General features: G+C 36.3%; 1 protein-coding gene across 2 annotated transcripts in view; it reads right to left on the bottom strand.

The window, feature by feature from the left end:
* Window positions 1–7,373: 7,373 nt before the first annotated feature.
* Window positions 7,374–12,801, bottom strand: part of LOC148946179 (glucose dehydrogenase [FAD, quinone]-like) — a 104,385-nt gene continuing 98,957 nt past the window's right edge. For both annotated transcript variants that reach the window (XM_089098255.1, XM_089098254.1), the window contains one exon: window positions 7,374–7,682. In XM_089098255.1, coding sequence (XP_088954381.1) covers window positions 7,493–7,682 — 190 coding nt within the window. In that variant the 3' untranslated portion in view covers window positions 7,374–7,492. The remainder of the gene's footprint in view (window positions 7,683–12,801) is intronic.

The following is a 12,801-nucleotide window of genomic DNA, read 5'->3' as shown; positions in this document are numbered from 1 at the left end:
AGTATATGTATATTAAACTGACAATGCACATTCATTTGTATTTTTTCAGTAAAGTGCAAATTTTGTTCTGGCCTTGGGAATGCATAGGGGTTTTGCGCCCAACTTATGTTAATTTCTGCTCGTTTTGAGTTTGACTTGGTTATTTATTATAATTTCTGTTTGTTTCGGGTTTCATTTATTTATCGATGCTGATTTATGGTAGTTTCGAGCTTGGTAGATTATTTGATTTAATTTTTGCTCATTTTTTGTTTAATGGAGTTCTTTACTTTTCTTTGAAAATTTTATTTTGTGGAAAAAGTTTTTTTAATTAATTTCTGTTCGTTTTATATTGCCATAGTCTTTTCAGGGAAAAAGAAAATAACACTTTAAATCTTTCGTTTTTTAAGACTTTATTGTTTGGCCTGCTATTTGTATGCTGGAGAAAAATTTTCAGCAATTTTTAACAGCATACACCATTTTAAAAATCTGGAAACAAATAGTGCTGTTTAACTTAGTTTCATATTAAGTCCTCCTCAAAAACATATTTTCTATCTGTAAATCAACTACCCTGAACAAAATGGCTATCTCAAAATTTTGATTGGATGTGTTTGGGGGAATGAAGGGCGTGGGGGGGGGGGCTAGTTGCCCTCCAATCTCTTTTGACTATTAGAAAGGGCACTAGCCCTTTGAAGTACCATTCAAATGAGCCTGTTTTGAAGTTTCTATGAAAACGCCTTCTTTTAACACCTTATATGCCCCCAGGGCATAACTTAAACCTTTTGCCCTGAGGGCTGTGTGGGAGTATCCTCCTCAAAAACATAATTTTTATCCGCAAATCAACTAAGCTGAAAAAAATGGCTATCTCAAAATATGGATGGCAGGTGTTTGGGGAAAGGCTGGGCGGGGGGGGGGGGCTAGTTGCCTTCCAATCACTTTCGACTATTAAAAAGGGTACTAGCCCTTTGAATTTCCAATCGAATGAGCTTGTTTTGCAGTTTCTACGACAACTCCTTCTATGAAAACCTTATATGCCCCCAGGGCATAACTTAAGACCCTTGCCCTGAGGGTTGTGGGGGAGTGTCCTCCTCAAAAACATATTTTCTAAATGGAAATCAACTACGCTGAACAAAATAGCTATGTTAAAATTTTGATTGGATGTGTTTGGGGGAATGATGGGCGTGGGGGGGGACTAGTTGCCCTCCGATCACTTTTGAATATGAAAAAAGGCATTAGAGCTTTAAACTTCCAATCAAATGAACCTTTTTTGAAGTTTTTAATGCAACGGCTTCTATAAAAACCTTATATACCCAAGGATATAACTTAAAACCCCTGCCCTGAGGGTTGTGAGGAAGTGTCTTCCTAAAAAACATATTTTCTATCTGGAAATCAACAACGCTGAACAAAATGGCTATCTCAAAATTTTGATTGGATGTGTTTGGGGGAATGATGGGGGTGGGGGGGGGCTAGTTGCCCTCCAGTCACTTTCGACAATTAAAAAGGGTACTAGCCCTTAGAATTTCAAATCGAATGAGCCCTTTGAAGTTTCTACGACCACGCTTTCAATAAAAACTTTATATGCCCCCAGGGCATAGCTTACAACCCTTGCACTGAGGGCTCTGAGGGGGTTATCATCGTAAAAAGACAAAATTTCCAGAACTTTCAACTACAGAGAACAAAATGTATATCTCAAAATTTTACTTCGATGTGTTTGGGAAAATGGTGGGCGTGAGAGGGGCGTTAGTCGCTATCCAATCACTTTCAACTATTAAAAAAGGCACTCTTCCTTTCAATTTCCAAGTGAATGAGCCCTTTTGAAGTTTCTACGACATGGCTTTCAATAACAACTTTATATGCCCCCAGGGCATAACTTACAACCCTTGCCCTGAGGGCTGTGGGGGGAACGGTTGTCATCCTTAAAGACCTAATTTCCAAAACTTTCAACTACGTTGAATAAAATGGCTATCTAAAAATTTTGATTGGATGTGTTTGGGGAAAAGGTGGGCGTGAGAGGGGGGTTGTGGGGGAGTGTTCCCCAGTTCTCTTAAGCGAGCTAGAGTAATTGTTTTATATAAAGGTGGACCAAGAAGTGACCCAGCCAATTATCGTCCTATATCTTTGCTGTCTGTTTTTAGCGAAATTTTTGAAAAGACCATAATTTCCCGTCTACTTACTTTTCTAGAGGCTAAAAGATTTTTTCATGATTTTCCGTTTGGCTTCCGAGGTAAACATTCTACGGAGCATGCGTGTGTAACTCTTTTCAATTTTCTCCACACCGCGCTTGACTCTGGTTTGATACCTGCAGCTATATTCTTAGATGTCCGTAAGGCTTTTGACTCTTTAACTCATGAGATTCTGCTGTATAAGCTATCACACAATGGTGTAAGAGGACAGGCTCATGCTTGGTTTGATGCCTATTTGTCAGGTAGAACTATCTCCGTAGATTCCCTTTCCCACTTTTCCTCTGAAGTTGAGTTTGGTGTTCCTCAAACTTCTGTTCTGGGACCTTTTCTGTTTTTGATTTATGTTAATGACCTTATAGTTGCGGTTATGAATAAAAAACCTACAGTTTGCTGTCGCCTATGTCATCCTGAATCTTTCAATGAAAAAAACCGATTGTTTTTGCGGGTTGTAGACACTCTCGTTGCTTTCCCTGGTGACAGTACGACTGGTACTGAAGTAGGAACTGAGTATGCGATGCTTCCTGAAGTAGCTGAGCTTTTTTAGAAAGTCGTTCTTTGGTTTGATGCAAATTGCCTTGCCCTAAATGTTGCTAAGTCAAGCTTTTTAATTTTTTCCCGCATTTCTCTGGCGTGCCCTGAGTTATCTAATATCCAGCTTTCAAGGGGCCGCTCAGTAGACCTAAGGAACGATATGTCCGATTTCTCGGTATTCCTCTCGATGAAAACCTTTCATTCAAGCATCATATTGGACTAATTAATAGGAAGATCTCAAGGAGTCTTGGAATTTTGAGGAAGCTAAAACACATTTTTCCTGGAACAGTTTTTAAAATTCTGTTCCATTGCTTAATTCAGGCCTACGTCTCTTATTGCCCTACAATATGGATGTCAACTTTCTCTTCTTTTTTGAAACCGCTTTCTAAGTTATATGATAAGGCAAGAAGGCTTATACAGGAAACAAACTGTTCTACAACTAACCCAACTAGCCTATTACTTGATTTGCAGTCTCTCTACATTCTTTTGTGTGCGTCTTTCACTTTTCATCAAATTCATGGTGATGTTCCCACAGCCCTTCAAACTACTCCTTCTTTCGTCACTGATAGGTCTTTGCATCATCTTCGCAATTCCAGGAATATTAATATTTTATTTACTCAATCGGTGAGGTCTGACTTTAATCCATTAACTGCTTGTCATATCGTTTGGAATAGCCAACCTGAGTCAGCTCAAGAATGTCACTCGTTTGGTATTTTCAAAAGAATCTTAAGAAATTTTTTAATGTCTTGATTTTTCATGTTTAAATATATTTTTGTTAATTTTATTATTATTATTTGGGGGGGGGGGCGGGTGACACTAGCCTGGGTTGGAAACATTTGATATCTATAATCTATTGGAGCAGGTGGTAACTTAAATAACTTAGTTCCGTATTTTACGAGGGAGAATATGGAAAGGAAAAATAAACTATGCTATTCTCGTCTTGACGAGCTTATTTTGGTTGTTTCAATTTTGGATGAAGTAATAACGTTACATTTATTTTCCTTAACTGAATGTAGCTTGTTAATTTTATTGTTTTAAGGTTTTGTCTAGATTGAAATACTTGCGGAGTGATAATTTGTTGAGTGCATGCTGTTTTCGTATAGGTAAGGTGACTTTCCTCTTTGTGAGTTTTTTGTTTTGGTTCGATAGTGTGGAAATCCGCCATATTCAGCACAAATCGTTTTCTGTCTTTCATTTTTTAGTTGGTTCAAAGTCTGAAAATAAGTAGTGACCATCTTCTACAATTGTCCTATTCGTTTGTATAATTGGGAAGCTGGTCGTGCAGAAATGGCAAGTGTTTTTTTGTGCAATAAACGTAAGTTTGTGCTTCTCATGCCAGAGGGTATTTATGCTCAAATTGCCGTTATGCTAAATATGAGCAATGACAAAACATTTATCCTATCTTGATTTAAAAAATCCCGCACAAGGTTTTTGTTTGTCCTTAAGAGTAAATTCAAGTTGATATGGGAAGAAAAACATGAGCCCCCTCCGAACTTTCCAAGGCCACCCCTTCCGTAAGAGGTGGTTGGAAAATAAAAACAAACAAATAATACACTGAATGCATATGACTCTTAACTAAAAGTAAGGCTAGAGCGTTGCCTCGAAGACACTTGTTTTCTTTCCGATATCCTTGATTAGTATTCTAATTTTCGTCTTTTTCTATTGATCTTTTGACAAATAAAATTGACTGTTCAAAATATCGCTTTCATTAAAATGCAAATTACACTAGCCTTTTAGAAGATTTAAGGGGGTAGCAGCTCCCTCAAATCCTCTAAATGTACAGAGGTCATTGCACATTCTGCAGAATGTTGCATAGTCAAATTCATCAAGAAAAACAAAACATACTTTGTTTCAAAAAGGATTTTTCAAAACCATCGCATAAAAAGCTACATTTCACTGAAACGTGAAAATAGGTTTGACAACTCAAAGAGCGCTTAAAAGCCTCACTTCTTCTGTCAGTTGTAAATACTTGCAGCTTTCAACAGGAGTATTTTCCAAAAAAATCACTTTTCACAAAAACCGTGCCTGGTCTTTATCGAAGAATTTAATTATCAAAAGAATTTACGAAATTGTCATTAAAATTTGGATTTGTTATGTCATCCGTATGAAAGAGACACCCAGGAATCCCTAGAGTTTTAGTCGGCACCCCCTAGCGCCAATATTTTCAGAAAGAAATTCTGCATTAAGCTCTACTAATATATGTATATATTTAAATATATATGTTACGGTGAAGGTCCGAAATCTTGCTAATGTCGTCATTCACCGGTGAATGTTCGAAATTCCTTTTCTCTGCTTCGATTCAATTGGCTTCGCGAGTCAACTTTTTTCGTCTTATGCAACCTATGATGGTAAAACTAAATGTTAGGTTAGATTATGCTAGTTTAGATTAGGTTCGGTTAAATTTGGTTCTAAATATCAGAATTGGGTTAAAAACTTAACTTAAAAAAAGACAACCTAACCTCGTCTAACCAAATCTAATCTAACCAAACCTCCCATCATCAAACCTTGCATGAAATTAAAAAAATGACTGGCAATGGTGACTAAATCCAAGGAGAAAAAAAAAAGGTATTTCGTACTTCACCGTAACATATACATGCACATTCTGCAAATATTCGATATATAAATCTTTTTTAGTGAAAAGAAAATGACACTTTAGCTTTGAGATGATTTAAGGAGAGTGGTAGCCCCAGGCATACACTTGTCTATTTTCAATTGCTATTCGTTTTAAGTTTGAACTCGTTATTCATTCTAAACTCTCTTTGTTTTAGGTTTTTATTAATCCATCCTAGTGATATCCGTTATTTTTAAGTTTCACAGGGTTTTACATTTTAGTTCCTCTTAGTTTTAGTTTCATTTAATCATTAATAATATTTTCTGTTGGTCTTGGGATTAATAAATTATAACTTACGACTTTATTTCTGCTCATTTTATATTTTTGAATTCTTTTTTCTAATTCTTTTGTTCTTTTTTTATTTCAGATAATTTATCGTTCGTATCTCTCTAAGTTGCTTTATTTACGCTTGTGGCCAATGTATTAAAGTTTTCTTTTCGTGATCGTTTTGGAAAAAAGCGTGAATTCGGAATAACAGGGTTTGTGATAGTTCACTTTATGCAATAAATTTTCTATACTTAGGAAATATTCCCCCGAAAAATCAGGGTGCTTAAGGCAAATTTTCTTGCAATTGCAAGGCACAGCATCAAAGCTTAACCGCCACTTCGCAATTGAACTTCAACTCACCAAGTTGCAACACCAGCCTTTTCCCGCCACTTCAAATCCAACTTACTTTATGGAGCTTTAATTGTGGAAGATTGTGTTAGATTGGTGATTAAGTTTCAATACGTCAATCACAAACACTTTAAATGCTTACTATGAACAAACATGCTCTAGTCTAGTAAATTAAGAAGAGCAGCGTGAATGGGTCAAACAGCTAATATAAATCCAGCTATTCTGTTAATTAAGATTTGCGAAATTTCAAAATTAGGAACTCCAGATGATCCCCCAGATGATTTTTTTTAAAATAAGTAGTACGAAAATACTCAACAAAATTGAAGTTAGTAAGGACACTCGATAGAAAGGAACGTCGTAGAAAAGTCAAAACCGAGATTTCGACCATGTCTTTAGTAATTTAGATTTCGAAAAGTTATTTACTGTCCTAGATTATGAAGAACATCTTTTTTTTTGTATTTTCACTGAAAATATCTTTTTTAGGGGGCGTTTTTTATTGACTTACTTGACTTAGGGCTCCTGTCGCGTTGGGGGCGGCGTAGAGAGCGTCAGAACTCTGCTCCTCCAGGCTGACCGATTTAGTGCTAAGATTGGAGCCTCGTCGACACTAATATTGGCCATTTCTAGGAATTTTTGGAGACTATCCTTCCACCTGGTCCACGGTGTGCCTCTCGGGTGGGACCGGCCATGAGCTTCTGTGTCGAAATCATAAATCATTATGGCTGGGTTTTTCTTCGGCATGCGTAGCAGGTGTCCAAACCACCTGAGAGTGCACTATGCTATCTGGATTGAGAACGGCACTTGGGAGGTGAGCGTAAGTAACCTTGCGTTGCTCACAAAATCATGCCACCGAAGTCCTTCAACCTGACAGAGCTGTTTCGTCTGGCAGACATCTATCATATTGAGGGTTGTCAACTTAAGGGGCCATGTTCTGCTGCATAGAGTAGAACCGAGCATACGGATGCGTTTTGAATTCGCATCTTCGTGCGCCTAGATATGTGTGGCGTTCCCCAGAGAGCGCTGAGCCTTCCGGCGATAGACCCGACTTTTGACATTCGACTGCGTACCTCCTCATCTCTGGAACTATCACTAGGCAGCAAGGCGTCAAGATAAATAAAGTTTCTTACTACTTCAACAGGAGCTCCGCAGACAGTGATTTTTAATAAAAATACCTTTTTTTTGTATATTAGTTTAAGAAATTACGAAAAACAAACGAATTTACTCCCCAATACATTTTCATAAATTGGCACTGGCATGGTGGTATGAAGGGGAAATCAGTCTTCAGATCTCCCACTCTAATCTTGTAACTAGATAAACACATAACTTATGAACCCAAAATGGCAGCATAAACACCTTTTACCCTATTAACCCACTCCCAGAAATAAAATTCTGCTAACAACCTCCAAAAACCTAATGTCCACACTTAATCGCTAAAAAATACAGTTCGCAAATCGGTTTCCTCTTTTTATATTTTGATCTAGCTATTAGCGTTAAAAAGTAACAATAAAAAGGACAATAATCATTTATATTTGTGATCAGGAATGTTTTACTGCCATATTTTGCTACACATTAGCAATTAAAGCTCTGATTTTGCTGGAGTATCTGTTATAACGTGTCCAGACTTGGTTGGGATACCAGTCCAGTCTTCAAGTATCATTGAGGCACCTTTTTCTGCGATCATAATGGTTGGGGCGTTGGTATTTCCATTCACAATAGTAGGCATTATGGAAGCATCAATTACACGAAGACCAGCTACTCCATACACCCTAAAAAGAAAAAAGCCACATGTTAGTTTAACTTTACTGTATTATTCATTACTTATATTTACAACTTGACTTTTCTTTCTAGATTTTAATATTGACTTCTTAGTATGATTTTCACAGATGAACTCGTACCAGCAGATGGGCCTGAGTGTGAAATGATATACAGAAGAGGGGAGGCGTAAAAACAATACTATGTCAAGAATCATTTGTCCCTATCTATAGGGCATGTAAGCTTCAAGCCGATCAACTAAACTTACCGACCGGAAGACTAACTATATTCACCATTTTTCCATTATAAAAACTAGCAGCAAACAATGGGCAATTTGCCCATTGTTTGCAAATTGCAAACTCTCATTCATGAAAGGGAAATTTATTGGACCTTTATGCTACTTTGAGAGAAACGTCTATCTGAGAATTACAGTCCCATACCATAAGGAGGGGGGATAAAGGGGCGTCCATGGTAAAAAGGCTATGAAGGGGAAGTAGTTATCTTCCAATCACTTTTGGCCTTTAAAAAGCACTAGGACTTTCAATTTCCGATTAAATAAATCCTTCTCAAGTTTCCATAATCACTTCTACAATACCAAGCCCCCCTCCCCCCCCCCCCCAGAAAAAAATACACACAGACACAGGCAGAAATTCTCTAACAAAAAAAAGAAATTTTCACATGCCGACCAATGATCTGCGTAGCGCAGTTACCGATCTCCTGATTCATTGCCTTCGACCGGGAAAGCAATGCGTAGGTGGGGGCAAATCATCTGACGCTTCCCGGGATTTCCCCCAAGATTTCTTCAAGCACCAATTTGGAGCTGGGTCGACTCTGCCTGAGCTTACAGACTCACACCGCTGACCCCCGTTCCAAACCAAATAACCAGTGACACCAGGACCCGAACGCCTGTCCTCACCGGACAAAGGATTTCAAGTCAAGCACGCTAACCACTCAACTAGGACGACTCATAGCACTAAGTCACTTAGACTAGAAATAAATGAAAATGTAGAGGTGATGTTGGGTAATAAGAAGACCGATCAAACGGACATCTTCACTAACTGGGTAGAATTAGTATTAGTAAGGATGGTGAACGCGGTGAAGATGTAAAATGTACAATAGCCAAGGCCCAGGGTGTTTTTTCATAGTTGAAAAACCTTGGAAGAACAGGGAAGATAAGTCTACAAGCCAAGATTAGAATATTGGAAGCTATAGTGATGACAATGGTCAATTATGGTTCTGAAAGATTGGCGCTTAGGAAGACCGAAGAGAATTTGTTTGATGTTTTCCAGAAAAATTGTCTACCGACAGTTTTGGGGATTCTTTGACTGACCATGTATAAAAAAAAAACAAGCAGTGCGAAAATGTGGTTCTATCCTCCTTTCTATGGCTATAATGAAGGAAATAAGGTTGCCTTTATAAGGCAATATAATGAGGTTGAGGTGACTAAGACAGGTTTTGCAGATGAAGGATGACAGATTGCCAAAGATCGTGCGTTTTAGCCATCCATCTAGGGCAAACCAAAAGCACGTCGTTACCAAATGGGGTGGGAAAAGGTCGCAAGGAAGGATTTTGAGGAAACTTGAACTTCTTGGGAGGGGGTAAAGGGGAGAGCTTCAGAGATTGGCGGAGGAGGAGCGCGCACAGCTGTGGTGCTACAGTGAGTTGTTAGGAGTAGCATTATTAGATTTTTCTCTGTTAAAAATAAATTGAAAATTGGTAATATTATAGTTCCAGATATTTTTATCCTTTAGAAAGGAGATTATCAATATTGCTCAGCCTGTTAATGCACGTTTTGAACCCAGACCTTGGCAAGCGTTCGTGTATGCTTATATTACCATTGAATTTGCTTATTCTAGCAGAGGAACCCTATAATTTTTTACTTTTTTTTCTTTAGATTACAAATCCACTCTACTGTTTCATCTTTTTATAGATTATTACAATAGTTTCGAAAAGATTTCAAAGCTGGTGATATTATATCATTATATCCTATATACTTCTGCGTAATTTTGAAAAGTACCAGTGAGATTTTTTTTTCACTTCTAACGTATCAGTATCTGAAACTTTTAAAATGTCTGAATAATTGCAAGCATATTTCCAGTTGTCATAATCCCAAGAATATTATTGAAACATGCTGAGTGGAAAGTTTTCGTCCATATTTTCATATAATTTTAATTTCCATCGCTTTTTTGCTGTCTCGACAAATTTACCCCTCATCCTATTCCTGCGCAAGCAGCTGACTTGATGGAATCCGGAACTTAGCACATACACTAGGGATTCTACCCGTTAGCAGCTATGTCTTAGGATAACAAAAGGCAGGTTGAACATGAACGCACCACCTGGATTTTTAAAAGGCCATTTGAGTAGGTCCATACTAAACAATATTAGAAAGTGTTTCTTCTTACGATTAGACTCGCAAAGAAGCCACCTCATCCGATAAAATTGAAATAACTCTTAAATAGAAAACTGGTATATTGGTATATTTACCAACGTACCAATACTAGCGTATTATTGTACATCCGATATATCAATAATGGTATATTGATATAGCCTATTATTGAGAAATGGTAAATTATAATCCAAACTAAAAATATAAGTTCTCAGTCATTTCCCTCCGTTGTTTATTATAAGGAGTAAATCAACTTGGCAGCTGAGTCAGCTCTTAAATTTATCTTTAGAGATAAACAGTGCCAGTTTTCTATTTAGGGACAAGCAAAAATATTTTTTTAGAACCTTTTAATATTTATTTCGACAGGGTTTCATCCAAACAAATTTAACCGTCAAATTAACAGTGCCAAATATATAGGTCTTAACGTAAAATTTCAAAGAAGTACATTTCTGTTTCCTATAATACGTTCAAGTAAACTACATACTTTTAATGGGCTGTACTAATATTTTATAGATACTTTCTCTTCTATCATTTATACAATTTTTTGATGAACTACTTTGACTGGAGGCCAATGGAAAAAAAGAAAATCAGGATTAGTGAAGAAATATCTCTTATGGACTTTGAGCCTTTTGGTAGATTATTATATAAATGATACTACCATTAACCTTCTAATTAACAGTACCCAATCCGTAGCTCTTAACGTAAAATTTGAAAGAATTACATTTTTCTTTCCTATGATACATTCAAGTAAACTACATACTTTTAATGGGCTTCACTAAAATTTCATAGATACTTTCTCCTCTATTATTTATAGGATTTGTGGTTGAACTACTTTGACTGGAGGTCAATGGAAAAAAAATCAGGATTTGTGTAGAAATATCTGTTTTGGACTTTGAGCCTTTTAGTAGATTATTATATAAATGACACTACCGTCAAATTAACAGTACTCAATCCATAGGTCTTAACGTAAAATTTGAAAGAAGTACATTTCTGTTTCCTATAACACATTCAAGTGAACTACATACTTTTAATGGGCTGCAGTAAAATTTTATAGATACTTTCTCCTCTATTATTTACAGGAATTTTGGGTGGACTACTTTGACTGGAGGTCAATGGAAAAAAAAAGGATTTGTGTAGAAAATCTTTTTTGGACTTTGAGCCTTTAAGAAGATTATTATGTAAATGACCCTACTGTCAGCCGTCAAATTAACAGTACCCAATCCATAGGTCTTAACGTAAAATTTAAAAGAAGCACATTTTTGTTTCCTATAACAGGTTCAAGTAAACTACATACTTTTAATGGACTGCACTAAAATTTTATAGATACTTTCTCCTCTATTATTTACAGGACTTTTGGCTGGACTACTTTGACTGGAGGTCAATGGAAAAAAAAGTATTTGTGTAGAATATCTGTTTTAGACTTTGAGCCTTTAAGAAGATTATTATGAAAATGACCCTACTGTCAGCCGTCAAATTAACAGTACCCAATCCATAGGTCTTAACGTAAAATTTAAAAGAAGCACATTTTTGTTTGTTATAACAGGTTCAAGGAAACTACATAATTTTAATGGACTGCACTAAAATTTTATAGATACTTTCTTCTCTATTATTTACAAGATTTTTGGGTGGACTACTTTGACTGGAGATCAATGGAAAAAAAAGGATTTGTGTAGAATATCTGTTTTGGACTTTGAGCCTTTAAGAAGATTATTATATAAATGACTCTACTGTCAGCCGTCAAATTAACAGTACCAGATCCATAGGTCTTAACGTAAAATTTAAAAGAAGCACATTTTTATTTCCTATAACAGGTTCAAGTAAACTACATACTTTTAATGGACTGCACTAAAATTTTATAGATACTTTCTCCTCTATTATTTACAGGATTTTTGGGTGGACTACTTTGACTGGAGGTCAATGGAAAAAAAAGGATTTGTGTAGAATATCTGTTTTGGACTTTGAGCCTTTAAGAAGATTATTATGTAAATGACCCTACTGTCAGCCGTCAAATTAACAGTACCCAATCCATAGGTCTTAACGTAAAATTTAAAAGAAGCACATTTTTATTTCCTATAACAGGTTCAAGTAAACTACATACTTTTAATGGACTGCACTAAAATTTTATAGATACTTTCTCCTCTATTATTTACAAGATTTTTGGGTGGACTACTTTGACTGGAGATCAATGGAAAAAAAAGGATTTGTGTAGAATATCTGTTTTGGACTGTGAGCCTTTAAGAAGATTATTATATAAATGACCCTACTGTCAGCCGTCAAATTAACAGTACCCAATCCATAGGTCTTAACGTAAAATTTAAAAGAAGCACATTTTTGTTTCCTATAACAGGTTCAAGTAAACTACATACTTTTAATGGACTGCACTAAAATTTTATAGATACTTTCTCCTTTATTATTTACAGGATTTTTGGGTGGACTACTTTGACTAGAGGTCAATGGAAAAAAAAGATTTGTGTAGAATATCTGTTTTGGACTTTGAGCCTTTAAGAAGATTATTATATAAATGACCCTACTGTCAGCCGTCAAATTAACAGTACCCAATCCATAGGTCTTAACGTAAAATTTAAAAGAAGCACATTTTTGTTTCCTATAACAGGTTCAAGTAAACTACATACTTTTAATGGACTGCACTATAATTTTATAGATACTTTCTCCTCTATTATTTACAGGATTTTTGGGTGGACTACTTTGACTGGAGGTCAATGGAAAAAAAAAGGATTTGTGTAGAA

This window comes from Artemia sp. Qi Xiang Cuo, chromosome 12 (genome assembly GCF_049724085.1).
Source record: "Artemia sp. Qi Xiang Cuo chromosome 12, ASM4972408v1, whole genome shotgun sequence".
In the NCBI taxonomy this organism is placed as follows: domain Eukaryota; kingdom Metazoa; phylum Arthropoda; class Branchiopoda; order Anostraca; family Artemiidae; genus Artemia; species Artemia sp. Qi Xiang Cuo.
The sequence above is the reverse complement of the archived record's forward strand: the minus strand, read 5'-3'. Positions and strand labels throughout refer to the sequence as shown.